The 25,669-nt window shown below is 40.9% G+C and overlaps 1 protein-coding gene across 4 annotated transcripts in view; it reads left to right on the forward strand.

Moving 5' to 3' along the window:
• Window positions 1-25,669, forward strand: part of PACRG (parkin coregulated) — a 489,876-nt gene that overhangs the window by 216,364 nt on the left and 247,843 nt on the right. The window contains exons 3-4 of one of the 4 annotated variants that reach the window (XM_077755154.1): window positions 2,538-2,704; window positions 3,038-4,622. The exons of the other annotated variants lie outside the window; for them this stretch is intronic. Coding sequence (XP_077611280.1) covers window positions 2,538-2,704; window positions 3,038-3,215 — 345 coding nt within the window. The 3' untranslated portion in view covers window positions 3,216-4,622. Of the gene's footprint in view, window positions 1-2,537; window positions 2,705-3,037; window positions 4,623-25,669 lie in introns of those variants that run through there. 4 annotated transcript variants of the gene reach the window in all.

Consider the following 25,669-nt stretch of genomic DNA (forward strand, 5'->3'; position numbering starts at 1 on the left):
GTAACCATCAGTGTGTTCTCTGTAGTTAAGAGTCTGTTTCCCTTTTTTAATTTTTTTTGATGTTTATTTATTTTGAAAGAGAGAGAAAGACTGAGAGAGAGAGAGAGTAGGAGAGGGGCAGAGAGAGAAGGAGAAAGAGAATCTCAATGCAGACGTGAACTCAGGAACCCTGTGATCATAAACTGAGCCAACATCAAGACATGGACACTCAACCAACTGAGCCACTCAGGTGCTCCAAAAGTCCATTTCTTGATTTGTCTATGTCTCTCTCTCTTTTATTTTCAGTTGTGCATTTTGTTTCTTAAATTCTATATATGAGTGAAATCATATGGTATTTATCTTTCTCTGGCTGACTTATTTCACTTAGCATTATACTCTCTAGCTCCATCCGTGTTGTTGCAAATGGCAAGAGTTCATTTTTTTTTTTAATGGATGACTAATTTATCCATTCATCTATTGATGGACAGTTCAGCTGCTTTCATGATTTGGCTATTGTAAATAATGCTCCAATGAACATACGGATGCATGTATCCATTTGAATTAGTGTTTTTGTATTTTAGGGGTAAACCAGTAGTGTGATTACTGTATAGTTCTATTTTTTAACTTTCTGAGGAACCTCTATATTATTTTCCACAGTGGCTAAACCAGTTCACATTCCTACCAACAGTGCATGAGAGTTCCTATTTCTCCACATCCTGACCAACACATATTGTTTCTTGTTTTTTATTTTAGTTGCTGCATATAATTTTGCCTTAATTTTCTATAATATGATAAACCCTGGCTCTTAATTTAACTTAATGTCTTTCATATGATTTTAATATGGTTGTGTTTGAATTTATCAGCTTTGCTATTTGAATTTCTATTTGCCCCATCTGTCCCTTGTTCCACTTTTTCTCTTTAAAAAAAATTCTCTGGGGTAAGTATTTTTTTATGATTTTGTTTAATCGTACTTATTAGTTCTGAATTTTTATTGTTTTATTTTAGTGGTTACCATAAAGTTTATAGTATAGACTTTAAGTTGTCACACTGAAACTTCAAAAGATATTATACCACTTATTATATAGTATGAGGACATCACAAGAGCATTCTGCCACTTCGGGCCTCCTAAGTTTTATGCTATGTTGTACATCTTACTTCTACTTGTTATGAATCTCACACAGATTGCTATTATCTTTTATCTTTTATCAATTATCTTTTACCAAGATTTAAAATAATGGGGAAAATTTACTCATAGAGTTACCATTTCTGATGCTTTTCTATCCTTTGCATAGCCATGGGTTTTTATCACTCTTCCTCTGCTTGAATGACTTCCTTCAAAATTTTGCGAAATGCAGTTTTTCTTGTTTGAATTTTTTGTATGTCTGAAATAGTATAATACCGTGCTTTTTCGTATGTCTGAAATGTTCACTCTGGAAAGAAATTTTTGAGGAGTAAAGATATCTTGTTTTACATGAAATGTTCCTTTTAACCTCTGGCCGCTTTTAAGATTCTGTCTTTATTTGTAGTTTTATTTATTTATTTTAAATGTTTATTTTGAAAGAGAGAGAGAGAGAGAGGCCCACACAAGTGGGGGAGGGGCAGAGAGAGAGGGAGACACAGAATCCTAAGCAAGCTCCAGGCTCCGGAGCTATCAGCACAGAGCCTGATGCAGGGCTCGAACTCACAAACTGTGAAATCATGACCTGGGCTGAAGTCGGAGGCTTAACCGACTGAGCCACCCAGGTGCCCCATCCATCGTTTTAAACAATTCGATTATGATGTGCCTCTGTGGTTACCTTCATGTTTCCCGTGAAGCTTCTTTGACCTGTGGGTTATAGTTTTCATCAAGTTTGGAAATTTTCAGTCATTATTTCTTCTTCTGTCCCCCTTTCCCTTTGTCTTTGGAGACCCCACATGTACTATATTGCGCTGTTTGACTTGTCCCAGAGCTCACTGATGCTCCATTTTCTCAGTTCTATTTCATTTGGATACTTCTGTTCCTATGTCTTGAAGCACATCAGCACTCTTTTCTGCATTCTCCAATCTGCCTTTAATTGCTTCCACTCTCTTTTTCATCTCAGACTTGCTGTTTTGTAGCTCTGGAGCCTACTTTGGATTTTTTTTTAAAAACATCTTCCATGTTTCTACTTAAGATGTCCAGTCTGTCATAGTTTTCTGGACGTATAAGTTGCATTTATAATAACTACTTTGATATCCATGTCCACTAATTCTGTTATCTGTGTAGTTTCTGAGTCAGTTCCCTTGACTGGTTTTTCTTTTCATCACGGATCTTGCTTTTCTGCTTTTGTGTATATCTGCTATATAAAAACATGAATTTAGCTTGCTGGGTAATAGGTACTTTTGGATTCCTATCACTGTGTTGTAGCTTTGTTCTGGAACATGGTCAAGTTACCTGAAAGCATTTGATCCTTGCTTTGATGTTTTGCCAGATAGAGCCAGGGCATCCTCTCACTGAGGCTGATTTTCCCCTACTACTGAGCCAAATCCTTCTGAGTGCTCTATCGAGCGACCCATAATTTATGTGGTTTTCCACTCAGGCTGATGGCAACCGGCCATGTTCCCCATCCCGAGTGCTCCCAGTATTGTGCTCACTATGGCTCTCAGATGCCGTTTCTCCAGACTCAGGGTGTTCCTCATACTCATGGAGTGACCAGAATTCAGCTGACTTTCCTAGCAGACCGACTGCCCACCCACCTCCTTGCAGGTATGTTCTCTCTGGGACTCCGTCCCTGGAACTGCCTTGGGCTCCCTGGACTCCTTCTCTGTCTCCTCAACTCAGGGAGAACATGGAGCTCCTCATCTTTGCTCCACTGACTGCAGACTTTCTCCAGGCATTGGGTGGGGGCAGTTAAGGTCTCATCTCATTCATATCCTGTCTCTCAGGGGTCTTCCATTACCTGATGTCCAGCGCCTTGAGAACCATTGTTTCATGTATTTGCATATGTATTTCATTTTTACATATTTTGTTTTTTTCATATTTTTTTAGTTGTTTCAGGCATGGAGGTTAATCAGGTCCCATTTTCTCCATCTTGGTCAGACCCGGAAGTCACCGAGCCCCAGACTGGACCAGACGTTCCTGGGGCAACCTCCCTGTTCACCAAGCTCAAACAGAAAGCAGCTGTCCCTGGGCAGCCAGGAGTCTTGGTCCCCAGTCACAGAAGAGCCGCATCCTAGCAGCACAACTGGGTGCCTGTGATAAACTGGTCTCTTTCTAAATCCCCTCTCTCAAAGCTTCCAAAGACGAAACTCTCCGACTCACAGGGGCGCTGCTTAAGATACTCTTTATCATTTTTGTTCAGAGCTTCCAGCTTCCAGAAGCACATCAGAGAAAACGAGGGGACTTTGCTAAACTTGAATCTCCTGCACTTCCTTTGGTGTTCCTTTATCCGTGTAGGTCTTCAGATTTTCCAGAGCTTACCCCCAACACACACACAATTTCGCACACAAAGACTGTGCTCGGTTCTTCGAAAACAGGTCACTACAGTACTTTTGTGAGCAACTTTCTTGGGACTTTCTTTCTATCCATATCTCTTCTGAAATAAAAGCCAACACAACAATATTTCTACAGCAAAATCACAGCATATCGTCTCTGAGTCTCATAGACCAGGCTTTCATTCAAATCCACATATGACCTTGTGACTAGCTTTAGTTTGTAGGTTTTCTACACCACTGGAGAGAAAAGAGGGTCCTTTGTATAACATCATTTCATTCGTAGATCTCTCCTTTCTTCCACACAGAGAGGTGCACAGAATAATAGGTGGACAAAAGATAACTTGTTTCTTGTTTTAATAAAATCTGGCCAGAGCTTAATTGAACCCAAGTCCAAAGATTTTCTAGAAGATTCTGAGACCCATTTGTGCTAAGTGGTGGCTCAGCACCTCACACAATAAGGGGCCACACGTGCCTTCCTTTCACCAGGGAGAGACTCCGGTTCTGAGCTACCTCAGGAAAGAGGTCTGGGTTGGGAAACATGCAGGAAGCTTCTAACCTGCTAAGCATCCATATGTGTCATGTCCAGAGGATTACTGTTTACACCGCTGACAAGCGAGGCATGGAACTACTTGCCTCCCACAGCAAATTCCATATTAGCTTTTGCTTTTTCATTAATTAGTTGTTCAACCTGGAGCAGAGCACTTTACCTGGGCTTGTTTCTGTTTCTTTATCTGTTAGTAAACAAAAGGCCATGACAATTTGATTTCTATGTATCTTTCCAGCCGCAAAGGTACTTTGATTGCTTATTTTTGCTTAGCTACAGGAAAAAATAACTATGAGAGAGACTAGAATACTGTGTTTCATTCAATAAATTCAATGAAGCAGAAGACTAAAAAGCATGTGGGCAGACCTACTCAGTGCGTCCATGTGACAACAAATGATGACAAAATCTAAGTCATGAGCATAGTTCTTCTCATGTTATGGTGGCTCCCTCCTTTAGTAAACATGTCACCCTTTGAGATATTTGTATCATGTGACCATAAAAAAGAAATCAGTGGCAGAGACAGGAATAAAGTCCCAAGATATTTCAAAATCCTTTGTCCTGTATGAATCTATCATTTTATATATTGTTCTATAAAATAAATTATGCCACATTAAAGGAAAACGAACTCAGCACTGAAAATGTAAAACTTGCCATCACTGAACTTTATCTTCTTAGAATCTCCAATTTAACAATGTGCTAATGTGACTCATTACATTTAATGATTTCAATAAAAGTAAAGACAATAGTCCTCAGAAATCATTTAGATCTTCTTCCTGTGGTCTTTAGAAAAAGATTTTGCTCTTCCTGTGTGGATCTTCTTTAGAATTGGTCATTTAAGCACAATTTCTTCAACAATCCAAATTATGGAAATTATTAGCACAGCCAGCCACTTGCCTTCTTCAGATGACGAGCAGCACACCGATTAGCGGCGACGCGGCACATTCCATCCCATGAGTCACAGGCTATGATGGAGGTTTTCATGCCTTTGGAAGCTGTGCAGAATCTTATACATTTGACGCTAGGGCTAAACCATTCCTGGCGATAGAATTTTAATCTTACACATAAAAACTACAGAAAAACTTTAAGTGTAAGTTTTACTATTGTTGTAAAATTTCATTTTTGTGAGATTTGTGTTTCTTTTCACTTATTAAAGGATTACCATTTTAAAAAGTGGAGGTGGAAGGAGGGGCTCCTGGGTAGCTTAGTCGGTTGAGCATCCGACTCTCGGTTTCAGCTCAGGACATGATCTCACTGTTCGCAGGTTCCAGCCCTGCATCGGGCTCTGCACTGACAGCACAGAGCCTACTTGGGAATCTCTCTCTCCCTCTCTTTCTGTCCCTCCCTTGTTCATGCTCTCTCTCTCCATCCCCCCTCCCAAAAATAAATAAATAAACTCAAAAAAAAAAAAGAAAGAAAAAAAAAAAGGTTCAATGAGTGAAGAGAATTGAAAGCTATAAATTCTTTGTTTTCGGTGAGACAAAACATACTAATATTAAAGTAAATGAGAGACTTATCTTTAAGTTGTGGTATTTACATAGCTGGGCTTGTGTTAGTAGAAAACACAGAAAACATTTGTTCTCACATTGAAAACAAATAAAAAATGATAACTAAACTTTGTCATCTCATCAATGTTTTGAATTCAAGATCACTTTGAAGATCTAAGCTTTCAATAGCATTTTGTCCATTAAAAAAAAAAATTTGTTGATTCACTTACCAATAGGCTATAAAATAGAACTCATAAATTAAATTTAAAAACCAAAGGATTGCAGAGTGATCCACTATAACCAAATCTGTTTTTCTATACTAGATGATACCAACTGTTATTTAAATTTTTTTTTCAGAGATAATAAAGCAAAATACTAGATTCTGATGTGTCTGGTGCTTTACTAAAGCAAAACCCGTTATTTGTTTTTGTGTTATTCCCTCTGAAGCAGCAGGAAGAAGTGAAGACGTCATGCTGATGATTTTATCAGCATGCTTTCATGTGGGTGATCCTTCCTGTGACTCGCTGGGAGGAAAAAATGCCCCCCCTCCCCCCCCATATCAGACCCNTACGGAGCTCCTTACTTCTCCGCCATCTTGCCAGCAATCTCGTACCCACTGCTCTTTTGTAGCCCAAGCACACATTTGTGGTATCTTTCTTTACACAGCAATCATACCTTCTGTCTCATCACACCCTTTCAGCCTTTGCTAGATGAGTCTTGTTGCGGTTATTTTTCTCTGCTTATGTCTCGTCCATAAAGTTCAGGCCTCTGTGTTCTGAATCCTGAGTAAATTGTGAACTCATTCCTCCGACGTCTCAGCAGCTGCAACGTCTCAGGCTCTGTTCTAGGCAGGAGGACAGCCCAGTAAGTGACACATGACACGGATGTACCAGCTCACTCTCCTGGAGCTGACATCCTAACTGGATGAGACAGGAAATGAACAGTAACTCCCACAGGGATGTCGTGGTGTGTTAGGAAGCAGCCACTGCATGGGAGGACTGGTGGAGCTGTGCAGAAGGGACCAGACATACAGTAGGCACAGGTCGTGCGGGGTCGCTCGATGGGGCTGCAAGTGACCGTGGGAGGTGTCTGCCCGGCAGCCGCGTGGCCTAGAGGAGCAGAGGGTGGAACATGGAGAAGCTGTGCCAGGTGTGAGTGGAATATTGGTCCCAAATTTGCCAATCAGGGAATTCACCTCCCCTAGGGGTGAGTGGATAAGGGTCAGAGAATGGTAAGCAAGGGGCCAGGGAAGGGGCCCTTGCCCATCAGGTAAAAGAAATGCAGGAATGGGGACATGCTCCTTCCTGCACTGTTCCTAGCCTTGCCCATCAGGCTTAAACACCAGCCCGCGATTACCCAGAGGTGTGGCCCCTGCCTTGGGGAGAGACTCAGCGGTCTATGTGGACAGTCAACACCCTGAGCCTGGCAGTGCACTTACATGACCTGGATTGGGAGGTTGGTTATGATGCCAGAACTCTCCGGGGGCGCTGACAGCCCCACACAGCCTTACCAAAGCCCGGGGGTCCCACTAGGTCCACTGTTCCGCCACGGTGTGCCGGTGTGGGTTGTGAAACACGAAAATACTTCCAAACTACCCTCAATAGNCTCCTGGATCCCCCTCCCTCCAGCAACTGCGAGGCAGAGAGCCCTGCCCAACAGGGTGCCCAGACACAGCCACACTGGACATCCGAGCCCCTGTTGTGCAGACCGTTAAATAGAACTGTGGCCTCTGGGCCCCGCCCTCCTACCAAGGACCCAGAAAGTGCCCACGCTTCCATTGAAAGGTCACTACGCAGGGACAGCTGTGAGCTACCCAGTTAATCCTGCCCGGTTTGACCAATAGAACCAGTCACCCCATCACCTCTGGGGCCGAGTGATTACCTGCAGGACGGTTGTCGCATGGAAGGGAATGCTAAGAGTAGCAGAAAACATCCACAGTAGATGTGAGTCTCGTGGGGACAAGAAGCAAACCTTATACTTCTTGGTATGTACACACGTAATATTTGTTATCCCAGTTAACGTATGGTGCCCCTTTTATCTTAATCCTAGGAGCCAAAGGAATTTCGTCAGTATCTTTTCCCCATAGTCACAGTAGAATTATGGGTGACTTTGTTGTTACAACATTTCAAATTCAGTCAAGGGGAACAGTGCATCTGCAAAGCTAGAAAAAGTCAAGTCTTGCTTTTTACTGCTCAATAAGAGGTAATGACATCTCGAACTACATGGATTTGGGAAAGTGACCTGCGCTGCCAAGATTAACACATAATGAGGAGCACGGAGAGAAAAGCCGGCAGGAAAGTCAGAAATTCAATATTGACATTGACCAATAATGTATCCATAAATGTACATGTTATTTTAAAGAGCGAACGGGAACCAGCTTCAAATGCAGGTGGTTCACACCAAGGTTGTCAGGAGGCTTCGCTCTACCATGTGCTTTCTCATTGTCTACTCGACTGGCTCTGTGTGCACATGTCACAGCCCCCAGTGTGTGTCTTCTCTGGAAGCCGTGTGGTGCTGTGCACTGTCTACAGCCTTAACATGTGCTAACTCTGCAGGAAGAAAGGGCTGAAGGGGGTTGATAATCAACCTGTAGTTACGTAACTGCTTATCTATTCCCCTGACAAAAGTGTAAGCACCTGAATGCACACACATTGTCTTGTTTACCTTTGGACATTTTTTGAATATGTAGCACAATGCCATGTATATAGCAGGTGCTCCATAAATGTTCATCTTGTGAATCAAAGCTTGTAGGGTCTGTTTAAGTCTCTCCACTTATGCTTCTAGCACAGCAGCCAATGTGTACGTATGACTGATGGGCACAAAGGCACATGGGCAGGCACGGCTGAGTGAGGCTAGTGCAGTGTGTAACATGCACGCCAGACCCTGCAGAAAGAAGGGATGAAGGCATCACTGTCCGTCCTAGACAGCACGTGGAAATGGTAGCATTTTGTACGTGTTGAGTGAAATGAAATATATTAATAATATTAATTTTACTTGGATTTTTTTTTTTACTTTTTAACGGGACCATGAGAAAATGTTAAGTTACGCACTCAGTTTGCCTTCGTGGCTCACAGTAGACTGTTTTGGACAACGCCACTGTAGACAAAAACGTGGACAGTGATGTGAGCTGAAGTATCTCCTGCCGCAGCCATAGCCGTGGCCTAAGCACTAGGAGGGTGGAGTGTGCAAGCTTTGCCGTCATTGGAATGGGCACATCTCTCTCATGAGAAGACGTGCTCGGCAATGACAACGGTGATTAAGGACCGGGGGGTGGGCCTCGCGTGGACTCCTGGTGAATTACCTCCGAGGTCTTCCCTGCCCAAGGCTGTATTTCAACAAGTGTGCCCTGAAGGCCCTGCTCAGCGTGAGCGGACGTCAGGCGGCGGAGGAGCTCCGCGTCTCAGCAGCCGCCTGTGCCAGCGTGAACAGTCAGCTCTGGAAGAGCCGCAGGGGCGTGCGCGCAGGTGCGTTCGCAGGTGCGTTCGGGGGCTCCGCCGAAACCTCCACCAGCCCGAGCAGCTCGCACTGTTTGGAAATGTATTCGAATCAAGGCAATGTATTTCCGTATTCATGTTTAAAAAATTACTCATAAAATGAAAAATACTCATTAGGATAAAAAAAATGTTTTTCCTTATGAAATTGACTAATTACAAACTTGCTTTAAAATTAACTTTTTTTTTTCCACTTACTCAGATCTTGACTTTCGATCAAAACCAAAATCATAATAGCATACCTGATTTTATTCTTTTTTTTTTAATGTTTTGTTTATTTCTAGCAGAGAGAGAGAGACAGCGTGAGCAGGGGAGGGTCAGAGAGACAGGGAGTCACAGACTCTGAAACAGGCTCCAGGCTCCGAGCTGGCAGTCAGCACAGAGCCCGACGCGGGGCTTGAACCCACGAACCGCGAGATCATGACCTAAGCGAAAGTCGGACGCTTAACCAACTAAGCCATGCAAGCGCCCCAAATGTTTTATGTATTTCTAAGAGATAGTGTGAGCAGGGGAGGGTCAGAGAGAGAGGGAGATACAGACTCTGAAATTGGCTCCAGGCTCTGAGCTGGCAGTGAGCACAGAGCCCGACGCGGGGCTCAAACCCACGAACCGCGAGATCACGACCTAAGCGAAAGTCGGACGCTCAACCGACTAAGCCACCCAGGCGCCCCAAGAGCTTCTTTCTTATAAGTATGATATTCTGAAAAAAAAAATACCTCAGTCAAATAATCTCCAATAGGCATTTGTTTAATAAACTCTTTATTTCCAGTTATCACAATAAGATATATTGTTGAAAATATTTTTAAAGTTTAATATTTACCAATAAAGCCTTCATCTTTTTGTAGATAAATTATTTAGTTATCTTTTATGTTGCAAGAAATGCAATGCAGTATCAGCTTTTCTGAACTTGAATCTAAACTGATAAAATCCCTTAACAACAGCTGCACATCATAAAATAAGCCAATAATCTCTGGATAGTATCCTAACTACTAAGAATTATAATGACATATTTCCCAGGCATGTACACCACACATAAAAAGTGAAATCATCTTCAAAGGTAGAAAATCTATACTGTAGCATTTTAATAATGTTATCTTCAGTGGATTTGAATTATTGACAATCACATTATGATTGTTATTTAAGTCATTACAACTTTGAAACGTTTTCAAAAAGTACATATTTTATAAAGAGATAGAGGAAAATGGCCAAAAGAAACAAAAAGCTAGATTTTTGCGTTTACCCAGATTTATACCATTTCCAATGTTTATCATTCTTTTCCAAAGTTCCAAGTGTCCCAACTGAGGTCTTTTTCTTGAAAAAATGTTCTCTTCCCTTGCTGTGTCTTGCTTATAATATAGATCTGCTGTTTCTAGTTATCTATCTGAAAATGTCTATTTCACCTTTCCTTTTTCATTGTTGTCTTGCAGTTTTATTGAGAAATAATTGTCATACATCACTGCATACGATTCATGTATAGAGCATGATGGTTTATATTACATGTATTTAAAATTATTACCACCGTAGATTCAGCTAACATTCATCTTCTCATATAGATACAATAAAAGAAAGAAGAAAACAATATAGAAAACATTTTCTCCTTGTGATGACAACTCTTAGGATTTACTGTTAATAACTTTCCCATATTTCCATATATATATATGCATGTATGTATATATACACACACACACAACAGTGTTAGTATAAACTTCCTGGTGCACGTTACATCCCTAGTACTTAATTATAACTGGAAGTTTGTACTTTTGACCACCTTCCTTCAATTTCTCCACCCCACCCTCTGCCTCTGGTAACCACAAGTCTGATTTCTCTCTCTCTCTCTCTCTCTTTCTTTCATTTCTTGATTTCACATATAAGTGAGATCATACAGTATTTGTCTTTCTCTATGTGACTTACACTTAACATAATGTCTTCAAGGTCCATCCATGTTGTCATAAATATAAGACTACCTTGTTTTTTTTATGGCTAAATATTATTCCACTGTATATAAGGAATATATATATATATAGCTATTGCATTGTATATTTGTGTTGTATATATGTGTGTGTGTGTGTTATTGTTTTATCCATCAATGAACAGTCAGGTTGTTTCTATGTTTTGGCTATTGTAAATAATGCTGCAATGAATGTGGGGGTGCATATATCTTATCAAGATAGTGTTTTTATTACCTTTGGTTATATTCCCAGAAGCGGAATTGTTGGATCATATGGTAGTCCTGTTTTTAATTCTTTGAGGATCTCATGTTGTTTTCCACAGTGGCCTCTCCACTTTACCTTCGTACCTATGGTTCACGGGGGAGAAAAAGCACCTATGCCTTTTCTCCACATTCTGGCTAGCACTAATCTCTTATCGTCTTGATGATGGCCCGCCCATGCTAACAGGTATGAGGTGATACTCCATTCAGTTTGCATTTCTTCAGTGACTGTTGAAGTTGAGTATCTTTTCAAGCATCTGTTGGCCTTTCCTATATCCTTTTTGGAGAAATATCTATTCAGTCCTTCACCCATGTTTTTAACTGGGTTATTTGGGATTTTTGCTATTTAGTAGTATGAGATCTTTATATGATTTTGAGTATCACTATACTTATGCTTTGCAAATATTTCTTTTTCCTTAGTCTGTCTTTTCACATTTTTGATTGTTTCTTTTACTGTGAAGAAGCTTTTTGTTTGTTGTAGTCCCACTTGTTTATTTTTATTCTGTTGCTTGTGCTACAATTTTCATGTTCAAAATATCATTACCAAGACCTCTCTCTGGTAAGGGGCTTTGATACTATGTTTTCTGCTAGAAGTTTGAAGGGTTCAGGTCTCACATTTACGTCTATTTTTTTTTTTAACATTGAAGTCATTAATCAGTTTCAAGTTAATTTTGTCAAGTGTAAGTTACAGGTCCAGTTTCATTTTTTTATATGCAAATATCCAGTTATCCCAGAAGCATTTACTGAAGAGACTGTCTTTTTCTCATTGAGTATTGTCTCCGTTGCCAAATATTAGTTGATCACATATGTTTGGGTTTATTTCTGGGCTCTTGATTCTGTTCTATTGGTCTATTTGTTTGGTTTTACACCACTGTTATACTGGTTTTGTGGCTATAGCTTTATAGTGTCGCTTGAAATCAGGAAGTGTGATGCCTCCTGCCTTGTTCTTTTTCAGGACTTCTTTGGCTATTCAGAGTCTCTTGTAGTTCTGTATACATTTTAGTGTTTGTTTTACTTCTGTAAAAAGTGCCATTGGAATCTTACAGGGATTGTATTGGATCTAGAGGTGGCTTTTGGCAGTCTTGGCATTTTAACTATATTAATTGTTCTAATACATGACCATGGGACACCTTTTCATATATTTGTGCCTTCTTCAATTTCATTCATCATTGTCTTGTAGATTTCAGCAAAGAAATCTTTCTTCTCCTTAGTTAAATTTATTATTAGGTATTTTATTGTTTTTGATGATACTATAAATGAAATTGATCTCTTATTTCTTATTCAGAAATGTTGTTAGTGTATCGATACACTACTGATTTTTGTATGTTAATTTTGTATCCTACAACTTTACTGAGTTTATTTTGAGTTTTTCATTGAGTCTTCAGGATTTTTTTTTTATCTCTCTTTCTATTCTGAATGACAGGCTTGCTGGATAGAGGATTCTTGGCTGCATATTTTTTCTGTTCATCACATTGAAGATCTCCTGCCATTCCTTTCTGGCCTGCCAAGTTTCAGTAGATAGGTCTGTCACCACTCTGATAGGTTTCCCTTTGTATGTTAGGGCCCTTTTCTCCCTAGCTGCTTTCAAAATTCTCTCTTTGTCCTTATATTTTGCCATTTTCACTATGATATGTCATGCAGAAGATTGATTCAAGTTACGTCTGAGGGGAGTTCTCTGTGCCTCTTGAATTTCAACGTCTACTTCCCTCCCCAGGTTGGGGAAGTTCTTTGCTATAATTTGTTCAAGGACTCCTTCAACACCTTTCCCTCTCTCTTCCTCTTCTGGGATTCATATGATATGGATATTGTTCTGTTTGATTGTATCGCTGAGCTCTCAAACTCTTATTTTATGTTCCTGGGTCAGTTTATCTCTTTTTCTCAGCTTCCTCTTTTTCTATAATTGTGTCTTCTAAATCACTATTTTCCTTTCTGCCTCTTCAATCTGTGCATTGGACACCTCCATTTTATTATGTATCTCATTTATAGCATTTTTTAATTCATCATAACTATTTTTGAGCTCCATAGTGTTTGTAGCCATAGTTTCTCTGTCTTCCATCCTTTTTTCAAGCCCAGTGATTCATTTTATGATTATTGTTCTAAATTCTTGTTCAGTTATGTTGCTTATATCTGTTTTGATCAGTTCTTTAGCTGTCAGTTCTTCCTGGAATCTCTTTGGAGGAGAGTTCTTCCGTTTCGTCATTTTGGTTAGTTTTCTATCTCTTTTTAGTTTTAAAAGCTTGTTGTACACTCTGCCCCTACGAGTTCTGCCGTATTAAAGAGGGCTCTTTGGCTGTCCAGGGCCTGTCCATTCAGGAAGTGTTCTTTAAATGGTGTCTCTGGGTTTCTCTTGTTGAGAGTTTGGTTATTTTGTTTCCCTACTCTTGGCGCTATTTGGGGCTCTCCACCATGTGTACTTGGCCTGTTCCTTGAGGCAGCCCTTACCCTCTGCGGCTGCTCCTGCTCCTTCTTTGGACCCAAACTTCGTCGCAAGTGCGCGGTCCCAGTGGCGGCTGGGAACCGGCTGGCGGGGCTCGGAGGCTTGNAGCAGACCGCGCCCAGGGGGTGGAGGGCACTGGCCGGGTCCTGGTTCCGGTAGCGCTGCTACTCTGGGCCTCTGGGGCGCCCTTGCCAGGAGGGGGCGACCAAAGGGCGTGTCTGGGAGCTCCATGGCCGGCTGGGGCGGGGGAGGGGGGAGGGAGTTTGTGGTTTGTTCATGTTGTTTTTAATCCATTCGGCCATTCTATGTCTTTTGATAGGATAATTTAATCCATTTACATTTAATTATTGGCAAATAAGCACTTACTATTGCCATTTTGTTAATTGTTTTCTGATTGTTTTGTAGATCCATTATTCCTTGTTTTTGTTCTCTCTCTCTCTACTATCTTTTGGTATCAGTATATTTTGGTTTCTCTATTATATTCTTTTCTGTAATTATTACAAGATTTTTTTCTTGTGGTTACCATGAAATTACATAAAATATCTTAAACCTGTAATACTCTATTCAGTTCTATTAACTAGAATTCAAATAATTTGCGCTTTTGCCTCCCCCTCTCACATTTAGGTTATTGTTATTACAGTCTCTGATTCTTTATATTGTGTAACTAGTTACAGATTATTGTATTTAGAGTTATTTTTGCTATGATAATTTTTTTAAACTAGATTTGTGAGTTCTGTATGACTATTAACATACTGCAGAATCTAACTATGGCTACATATTTACCTTTACCAGTGAGGTTTATTCTACCTTTAGGTACCTTATGTAAGGCTGGTCTGGTGGTAATGAACTCCCTTAGTTTTGTTTGTTTGGGAAAGTTCTTATCCCTCCTTCATTTCTGAAGGACAGCCTCACCAGCTATTGAATTCTTGGTTCATAGATTTGCTCTCAACATTTTTAATATTTGATCCCATTCTCTCCTAGCCTGAAATTTTCTATTGAGAAATACTCCAGGAATCTTGTGTGATTTCCTTTGTATACAACTTCTATTTTTTCTTTTGCCACTTTTAAAATTCTTTCCTTGTCTTTGATTTTTGACAGTTTAATTACAATATGTCTCAGTGTAGCCCTACTCAGATTCAACCTGTTTGGAGTCCTTCGGGCCTCATGGATCTGGATGCCCATTTTTTCCCCCAGGTTCAAGAAGTGTCAGCCATAATTGCTTTAATATATATTTTCTGTCCCTTTCTTTTTCTCTATAATTCCCACAGTGCAAATATTGTTTCTCTCCATTGGGTCCTATAATCCCTGTAGGCTTTCTTTACTGTTTTTTTTTTTTTCCTTTCTTTCTTTTTTGCTCCTCTGGGTAATTTCCAGTGTCTTATACTCCTTGTTGCTGATTCTTCTGCATGGTTGAATCCTCTTTTGAAAGCCTCTATGGAGTCTTCAAATTAATTTTCCAACTCTCAAATTTCTGTTTGTTTGTTTTTTGATGGTTGCTATTGCCTTGTTTAACTTATTTTGTCCATACATTGTTTTCTTGATTTCTTTTAGTTGTCTGTGCTTTTTTTGTAGTGCACTAAACTTCCTTAAGAGGATTATTCTGAGTTCTTTGATTGTTCCTGGATCTCCATTTCTGTAGGGTCACTGATTGAAGCTTTATCAGTTTCTTTTGGTGGTATCATATGTACCTGATATTTCATGATCCTTGATTCCTTACACTTGTATCTGCACATTTGAGTAATGGTCTTTTCCTCCAGACCTTACAGGTTTGCTTTGGCAAAGACAGTTTTTCACCAGTCAGCCCCGTTTGGGTTTCTGGATATAGATCAGCTGGTAATGTCTCTGGGCAGATGGGGCCTGCTATTATGGTATATTTTGGGGTGAGGCAACTGTTTGAGCTCTGAAAGCAAGGGATGAGGTGTGCCAGTAGCTGAATAGAACTGCTAGTCTGGTTTCCTACCCAAATGAGATTGTTGGACAGGCTCTGTGGCTGCCTGAATTCTCTGGTCATGTTTACCAGATGATCAAGATTGATTACCATATTCAGTAGTAGACGGGGGTATGGATTAACTTCCCTGGCCAGCAGGGCAGCAAACTAGGTCCCAGTGCCTGTTCAGCTTGTTGTTAGGGTCTAAATTAGACTTTAGTGAGCACTGAATTTCCTGCTCAGGTGAGGTCACCAGTTTTGTTCTGCAGACGGGCAAAGCCATGGACTTGATTCTGTTCTGGTGCCGCTGTACTTGAATGGCCGATGCAGTTTCCCTTGTGTTCTGGTGAGGCTGCCTGGTCAGATAGGCTGAAGGCTATATTCAGTGATGAGTGGAGCTATTAATTAGATTTTCTGCCTGGGCACAGCAGGAGAGGTAGCTCTGAAACTGGTAAAGCTCTTTGTTTGTTATCTCAACTCAAGCCAAACTGCATCCCATGTTCTCTGGCAGGACAAGGGCACTGGCTTTGCCCTGCAGACTCTTGGCTCTGTCTGCTCTTCTCTCAGCTCTAGCACTGCTGGTCTACACAGATTTCAGAAGTTGTCACCAACCCTCCAGGGTCAGTGGGGCTCTGTCCTGCCCAGGGGAGAAAGGGGAGGAGTCTCTCCTGGCTACTCTTAATTTCCCAAACAGGATCTTCAGCTGGGAGGGGCCAGGAGCTACCCTCGGTCTTATGTATGAATTAATCCCCCTGCTTTGCATAGGGCTGGAAGGTTCCCCACCCATCACTGGCTTTGTTTTGGGAGTTATCTGTTGCACCCAGTCGTTGCTGCCAGTCCATCTGCCCAAATGAGCTACAAGGCACTGTCCACAGCAGGTGGGCTGCACTTGGCTGTGCATGGGCAGACTGGACTCGAAGGCTCGCCAAACTCCTCATTTGAGGATCCAAATCAGGCCAATCTACACCCTACCGTGCCTCCTGATCAGAGTGCAACTCTGACTTGGGTCTGCAGATGAGAAAAACCTCTGGTTGGGATTACTACTTGGGCACTGCAGATATGAACTCAGTTTGCCAAGATCTGTGTGCTGGTTTGTACAAGTCCCTACCCCTTTCTCTGTCACAGACTCCCGGGGGAGTAGGCACTACAGATTTTCCTGCAGGATCTAGTAGAGGCTCCAACAAGGTGACTCACAGGACTGTGAGGGAGGAGCTGGGTATTCCCCCTGTGTTCTCTTTTTCCACTGGAGGACCGAGAAGCTCAAGGGGAGACCTCTCCATGTGGTGCTACACTGGCCTGGGGGAGGGGTAGTCAACATTCCCTGCTTCTCTTACCCTTGCAATGCAGTCTGTCCTCGTCTCTGGGGTGCAAGGGGTTGGGTTACTTCTCTCAGTGGTATCTTGCTCTTGAATAGTCGTTTCCCCTGTTCTTGTGAGGGGGGAGCAAAGTAAGGAATGACCTGTGTTGCCAGCTTGGGTGACATTACTCTGTCCTAGTAACTTTTTATAAACCTTTGCTTGGTTGGATTGTTAGCAAAGATAGAGGGCACGACCTATACATCGTACCTTCTGTTTCCTTTCTTTATCTGTGATGTTCCTTGTTTCCCTCTTACTGAATAAGACTAAAAAGATGAGCATTGTTTTGTGGGAAGCAGCAGGTGGTAGTCTAGGAAGATGTGGTGACCAGACTGAATTGTTTCTAAGACACAGCCCGCAGCACCTTCAGCAGTGCACATCTTCTCCGGGTCAATGTATCCAGGCTCTCTGGGTGGAAGGGAACAGGTAACTTCTACTGCCTGTTTCTCTCAAATATGATAGTGTTATTGACCTCTCCCCGACATACCTGTTTTTTACAATTTTTTCAAGAGGGGTGGGCTAGTTGTAATTTTTCCTCAGTGAATGACTGTGTGTGGGAGAGAGGACAAGTGCGATGACTGGGGAAAAGCTACTCGCGGAAGTCCAAACAATCTCTTGTCTTTCTGATTCAGCAGCATCGAAAAGAAATGGAGATGAAAAGATCAATGCCAAAGTCTAGATTTATTATCCTTCCTTAATTCTTCATGTCTGCCACCAGATTCAATCCCTCACTTAATTCAGAAAATTGATGCCAAGCATATTAACAGAACTGGAAGTATTTTTGTAATAACAAACTTGTAAAATTCTTGAAAAATATCTTTTGACTAGGTTTCCATGAATTAATGATTCAAACGATGAATGTGTGGTTAGAAGAAACAAACTACCTAAAGAATCTAATGAGTTTTTTTTAATAATTTGACAAACACAACAACGTTACAAAATGACAGCATTTCCATCCTTTATTTATTTGGCAGGAAAGCTAGAAGTACCAAAGTTTGTTTTTCAATGAAAACTATACACTAAATTTACTTTGACTTCAACAAATGTAAATTTTAGGAGTTCAAATATATTAGAATTCCATATTATTATAAGCTCTAGTAGCTTTATAAATGCTGGGTAATGTAAACTAATTTCAAATTCATTTAGATCTGTCCCTTGATCTTCTACTAAACTTATATATTTCGATAATATTTCATAAAGTCACTAGGATTGGGTCAATATCAATTTCTCATTATTTTACGTATACTACCTCATATAAAACTGATATCAGAAAATATGTTTGATCTTAAAATATATTCAAACTTTTTATTATCTGGAGAACTCATGGCTACGAGAATTTTTTAAATTCAAATAGTTAGTTTTTATCTATTTTTCACTAGGTTGACTCTATTGAGGCTACTATTTGAATAAACTTTAAAATCAAACAGATATCAGCATCTAAAAGTATAAGCTTACCACTATGCCTCTATTTTGTGCTCACATGAGGTAATTAAACAATACCAATTATTCATAAAATTCAGAGGTCCTAAGAGTTGACCACAACATAGATCATTATGAAGTAGTCTAAAATAACTCCCCCAAATATTAACAGTCTTCTTTGTTTCCTTCTTCAATTCATATTTGCTATTAACAGGAAGTTAATGTCTGCCAAAATCTTTGGCTCACATTTTTTCCCTTTAGTTACCCATTTCTTCAGGTTTAAATGTTACGGTCAAAAACTATGATGAAAGTTTTTATAGGCAAACTGTTAATTTTCCATGGATTATTTTTTGTAGGTTAAGTCCAGTAATTTTGTTAAAATAAGACCCAGTGTTGGTCTTTCAGGATTACATTTTTGGGGACTATGATTCTACTTTTCAATATATATCTTTGACTTATTATTCTTTAGGAATATTTTCTTGAACTATAATATTTTAGTACACGTCCTTTTCCACTGCTCTGGGTTTCTTCTCCGCAAATTGATCTATGGTTGAGTCCATTTTCCTATCTTCATCTGTCTTCTCTAAACCCTGTTCTATCATTCTCTGGGGACTTTGTATATTTTATATTTTCCTCTTCTCCACCTTCTACTTTTTAAAACTATTATCTGCTATAACCATTCTTTCTTGTGTGTTTTTTTGTTTGTTTTTGTTTTGTTTTGTTTTTTACAATTTAGGCTTTCTTTTTTATTGTAAAAGCATTGTAAATGCTTTTTGGAATTCTATCACTTCATTTTTTAAATTGTTTTCTGACTCGATTTTTTTAAATGTCTTCTATCACTTAAAACCTATCTTACCTTGTTTTGAAACATTAGCTTGCAAGTTCTTCTAGATGGGGATATGTCATGTTAGCATGCTTTTATTACTTGTAAAGATATTAATAGGGGCACCTGGGTGGCTCAGTCAGGTAAGCCTCCGACTTTGGCTCAGGTCATGATCTCATGGTCTGTGGGTTCAAGCCCCGTGTAAGGCTCTGTGCTGACAGCTTGGAGCCTGGAGCGTGCTTCAGATTCTGTGTCTCCTTCTCTCTCTCTCTCTCTCTCTCTGCCCTTTCTCACCTATGCTCGGTCTCTGTCTGTCTCAAAAATAAATAAACATTTAAAAAAATTTTTTAAAAAGACATCAATATGCCCCTTAGTCTCTTTATTAAAAAAATTATTTTATGTGGGGCTTGACAATTCTTTCTATCTCCCTGCCCATTTAGAGAGGAAGAATTGGTCAAGTTAGCTTTTCTAGTTTCACTTGTCTAGAGCTTCCTCTTCCATCTCTACCTCCAAACTGGTTAAAAAATGTCATTGTAGTTTTTAAAATCCATCTTCTCTCATGTCTTGCCCGTCTTTAAATTGACATTCTCTTTCCTTTCCTCCTCTGCTCAATTTGGATTTTATTCCTCAGTGGAAGGTTTTATACTAAAAAGGACCTGGGGGTATTTTAGGTTAAAGAAACCTTTCAGGAGCACCTGGGTGGCTCAGTCAGTTAGGCATTTGACCTTGGCTCAGGTTATGATCTCGGGGTTTGTGTTTTGGAGGCCCCCAGCGGACTCTCTGCTATTAGTGCAGAACCCACTTTAGATTCTGCTTTTCTCCCGTCTCTCTCTCTCTCTCCGCCCCCTCCCCTTCTCGAAAATAAATAAACATTAAAAAAAGAGAGAGAGAGACCTTTCAGATTCTTTCTCAGACCCCTATCACTACCCACGAACAGGAGTTGACACAAATCTCTTCTAGCTTCATAGGACAGGCTTGCCCTACTTTGCTCCCCGCACATGCTGCTGAAATTTCAGCCCGTGAATCACAAGATGCCCTTTGCCTTCCTCCCCCCTCCTCTGCACAGCTGCTGAGGCCACAGGGGTCTCAGCTGCTGGCCCCACGCATGTAGAGTCTGGGCGCCATGGGGCACCGTGCACGCAGTTTGGTTGGAGCTTCTGTGTATATGCCTGGGCTTAGCTGCCCCATTTGCTTTCTCTGTTCTCATAAGGGGGTCAGGAAAAATTCAAAACTATACCACTGTCATGTTTCCTGAATTCTTCCCCTTTTGCCTGTAGACACTGACTCCTGTGCTAAAAGCTTAGGAACTTCAAGTCTGAATTTTCTCAAGATAAATAAGACCTCCTCAACTTGAGCAAAATGAGGAGCAAAGTGGCCATTTCAGATATGTTTGGCAAGATAGATGGCTTTTTACTGGCAAAAAAAAAAAAAGAAATCCTTAGAGGATCCTAATTATGGTAAATAATTACTCAGAAACAAGTTGCCCTTCATTTAAACTGTCAGGAAGCAACGTATAGAAGACATCATACTTCCAGTCTCTACCAGTTCAGGGGACGGTACAATCTGAAGGCCCAATGCCAAGGGCACAGGCCAGCTGCTACAAAATTTAATTAAAACAGTTTTGATAATTAGCACAACTTGTTTTGGATGTGAAAATATTTCTTGTGTGAATATATCGGTCACCTTGTCAGTTATGGGGGGAGAGGAGAAATCCTATAACATATGGAGCTGTGAACCAGTTAATAAAGAAAAAAAAAACAAAACCCACAACTTGGCATTGCTTTTGAACTATCCTCCATTCTTTGTCGCCCTCATAGAAACAATAAAAATGAAACCAACCATGCTTACCCCCCCAATCTGATTCATGTATATACTTTAAGAGACAAATGACATTATGCTTTATTTAAAATTATTTTGATTGAAATTAATGGAAATGAACCCAAACCAGTTTAAGCAGTGGATATTCTATGCACTGGTTGCCTTGAGTCCCACAGCCCACATTAGGATCTCAGTTTAGCTATTTCCTAGTTGTGACTTATAGTAATCTTTCTTAGTATTGTCATATTCTTACTTTTATTTACTTAAAGAATAACAAATCACAGAGACAATTTTCCCCCATTGAGTATTTGATTCTGAAAGGTCCATTGCTTTCAAATAGTATTTTGCTATCCAAACTGAGTATTGCAACTATTCTAAAAATGTCACATTTGGGGGGTGCCTGGGAGGCTCAGTGCTAAGTGTCTGACTTCAGCTCAGGTCATGATCTCACGGTTCATTCAAGTCCCGCGTCAGACTCTGTGCTGACAGCTCAGAGCCTGGATCCTGCTTCCGATTCTGTGTCTCCCTCTCTCTCTGCCCCTCCCCCACTTGGACTCTGTCTCTCTCTCAAAAATAAATAAACATTAAAATACATTTTTTTGAAATGTCATATGAGGTGGGGCACCTGGGGGCTCAGTCGGTTAAGCGTCCAGCTTTCATTCAGGTCATGATCTCGCAGTTTGTGGGTTTGAGCCCCGCGTTGGGCTCTGGGCTGACAGCTCAGAGCCTGGAGCTGCTTCAGATTCTGTGTCTCCCTCTCTCTCTGCCCCTTCCCCACTCTCTCTCTCTCTGTCTCTCTCTCAAAGAATAAATAAGCATTAAAATAACATAAAAAATTAAACATTAAAAACAATGTCACATTTAGAAAGAAGAGAGACTGCCGTGCCTGCTCCTCACCGTCCAGTACTGCTAACACTGCTGCCATCATCAGTCAGCAACATGCCTGCAATGAATTCTGGTTGTCTTCTCCAAACCCTGTTGTTAGCACCTGTGGCTTCAGTTACATTCCCTCCCCCCTCCTTTCCTCAATGGCTTCACAGTCTGATCATGTTACTGCCTTGATCTTTCTTTAAGCGTCTTGTAAGGGTTCTTCCCGCTGCTTGCCCAGAATATGATCCCTGGACCTCTTCTCACTTCCTCTGAAGATCTATCACTTCAGCCTCCATTTCTCTAATAAGTCCCCAGCTCACTTGGGGCGCCTGGGTGGCTTAGTCGGTTAAGCATCCAACTTCCACTCAGGTCATGATCTCGCGGTTCGTGGGTTCGAGCCCCGCGTCGGGCTCTGTGCTGACTGCCAGCTCAGAGCCTGGAGCCAATTTTAGTCTGTATCTCCCTCTCTCTCTGACCCTCCCCTGCTCACGCTGTCTCTCTCTCTCCTAGAAATAAATAAAAAATATTTAAAAAATAAAAAGAAAAACCATCATTGCAAAAAAAAAAAAAAAAAGTCCCCAGCTCACTTATCCAGATATCTCCTGGCCGTGTCCACTTCACTTGGGTGGCACAGAGTGGCTACCATGGAAACCATAGCATCAGATACATCCCCCAATCACAGACCTGCCCTCCATCTTGTCCCCCATCTGGGTTGTTTGACAGCACCATGCACGTGGTACTGAAAATAGAAGACAGGAGCTATTCCTGATCATGGGCTCTTCCTCACACCCACTTTTAAATCTTTTACTTACACCTTTTACAGCTGTCTTCTAATTGTCTCGTTTCTCATTCCAATTCCTCAGTCCCTGGAAGAGCATCTTTTCACTTCCTTCTTAATGAAATAGAAACTGCTGACAAGGACCTTCGTAACCTGGGACCAGCTCATCTCTCAAAATTGCCCCCCCTTCTAGCCTAACCCTCAGCCACCCTGAACCCCATAGTCCCACAAGAGCAATAGTCACAGACATTCCCATCTTTCCTCTCCTGCCCAGGTGCCCCTCCTGTCTCCCATCATTCTGGGTTATGTTCCTTCTTCTACATACCAAATGTTTGAGTTTCCTTTTTGTAGCTTCTACTTTTATTGTAACAACATCTCAAAAATATCCACTTTACTACCCTGAAATCTTTAAATTTTTCTTTTAGAATTCTTACTTTAAAAGAACAGTTATGGGGTGCCTGGCTGGCTCAGTCGGTTAAGCGTCTAACTTCGGCTCAGGTCATGATCTCACAGTTCATGTGTTCAAGCCCCGTGTTGGGCTCTGTGCTGACAGCTCAGAGCCTGGAGCCTGCTTTAGATTGTGTATCTCCCTCTCTCTCTGACCCTCCTCTGCTCACGCTATCATGTAAATAAATAAAACATTTAAAAAATTAAAAAAGAAAAAAGAACAGTTATATGCAGTGAACTAGTGATGCTCTACTGACAGGCTATGCCTGGTAAGTCTATTGGTGCTTATAACAGCCATCTGAATTCTGTTCGGCCCAGCTAGGTAAAGGCCAGCTACCGGTCACAGGAAGGAAAATGGACTCAAACAATTTCAAGAAGAATGAGGCCAGAGATCCTTCTATTCAATTTAATTTCCACCAAACATTCCTTGAGCATCAACGAGGTGTTCAATAATGTGCACTGTACAAGGAATTGGGAATTCAGTGATAAGCAAGACAGACTTAGACCTTCCTCTCATGGAACTTGCGATCTGAGCAGCAGGAGAAACGGATTAAATAACCAGATAAACACATTATTTCATCACTGTAGACAAGACTATGTATTACATGGCAAGGCAATGGTCATTGTCTCCAGCTGAGTTCTTCATAGCCTCACCTTCTCCTGGGCCTCCATGATTCCCTTCCTGAAGGCTCCGGTCGCCCTTTCTGAGAGAGTGTCCACCTCATGTAAGATGCTAAGGATAACCTGGGAGAGATGATGGCAGCTCAGGGTGGAAACTGGGGGGTCTGATTCTTCATGGAACATCTTTGTAGAACTTGTTTCTTGCCAACACAAACGTCCCAGACTCACTGAAATCCAACTCAGTAGGCTACATGCCAATTCTAATTACCTGCTCCAGTGATTCATCCATTATTATGTGTAATAGAATTAACTGCAGCACTGAACCCACACTTTTGTGGATTATTTGCCATTTTCCTCACAGTTTTCAACATTTTAAAAATCTGTGTGTCAAGTCAGAGATTTAGGAATAATGAAATTTCCTTAGATTCGTCCTGGGTCATGATTTCCTTATAAAGAATTGACATTGAATTTGCTTAAATAATTCCCTGCTTCCTTTTCCTTGATACTTCCATCCCATAAAGACAGAAGGGAGAAAATTTTGTGACCATCTGTCCCCAAGGGCTACCATTCTCAGCAATCTTGAGGATTTTTTTTTTTTCATATTTTTACTTTTACTTGTTGAAGAATTACAAAGCACCTAGATCTTATTTTGGAGTAAGTGAAAAAGTTAACATGTCTATTTAGCTTTCCAAGCCATTCCGTTTGTCTTTGGCAATTCTCTGATGCTGAGTACAAACCACTATTTTAAGCAAATCACTTTGTGTAATTTTAAGAGTAAAATGTGGATGAAGTTTGCTGCAAGCATAACAAATCAGCACAGTTAGGACTTGTTTTTCCCTTGAATTTCAAGTTTGAGGCTTTGCCTTTGATTTGTAGGGGAAAGAACTAGGCAGTGTGAAGTCTTCAGTTCCTGTCCAGAGTTTGGGGACACTGGTTCCTTCCCTGGAAGCTTCCAGGCCTGGACTGGGAGGCGGCCACCTGGGAAGGGAGGTGTGCCCGGGAGGGTCTCCCACACTCAGGCAAAGGGCTCAAGTTAAAGCTCAAAGTTTGTTGTGTAGATGCAGATAGATAACCAATTTAGACAATTAACAGCAAAAGACAAAAAACAAATCTTTTTTTAAACAACTTTGATAAGAAAGAACGACATCCTTTTATGTTTATCTCACTGGAGGCCTTGTGTGAGAATCAAGAAATTCAAACCCAGAGGGAAAAAACGTGTACGTATTTAACCAGGCTGTGTCCTTGCACTTCAGACAATAGTCAAGGAAACCTTTCTGCCTCCCTGCTAATTTCACACTTAGACGATAAAGAATCATTAGAATTATAATTCTAGCTGCCACTCTTGTCCTTTTGCACAGTTAATGGAATTTGTGTGATAACAGACGTTATTGAATATTATACTTTCCCACGAATTATTCCAGTGCGGTTTAACTATTACTATTATATATAACATGACCTTTCTAACTACGGCATTGCTTTGATAGAACGATTTTATAAAGTGACTAAAACACGTCATACCGTTGAACAGGAAGACGCACAAGATATATGCTAGATTAAGAAAAAAAAATATTTAAAACACATCAGAGTCCTACAGTTGCTTTTGTGTGGTGGCCGTAGTGACCTGTTGGCAGGGCCGTGGGCAAGGGTTCCTTGAAATCACCTCTCATGTTCTCCCATCTGACTCTTATCCCAGGTAAGTATCCATTAACTCGCTTTTGTTCTCCATTTAACTGTTAGCTCCTTGGGGGCAGGAGGGTCCATCCCATACCAGGAACATATGGTTGACAGCACATGGGGACATTCTGTAAATATTTGGCAACTGACTTAAGTATTGCACAGTTAGAGACTTCAGGAAAGAGACACACACCAGGGCACACAGGGACCAGGCCCAGAGATGTCACAGCACATTTAGGATGATCCAGAAGCTCCTCCCCAGGCCTCGTCTGCTACAGGTTGTCTCCTGGGATTGTAAAGCTGCTGAAAGGGATCAGTGGGTTATCTCTCATCAAAACGG

The sequence above is a fragment of the Crocuta crocuta genome, unplaced genomic scaffold, assembly GCF_008692635.1.
Source record: "Crocuta crocuta isolate KB4526 unplaced genomic scaffold, BGI_CrCroc_1.0 scaffold11, whole genome shotgun sequence".
In the NCBI taxonomy this organism is placed as follows: Eukaryota; Metazoa; Chordata; class Mammalia; order Carnivora; family Hyaenidae; genus Crocuta; species Crocuta crocuta.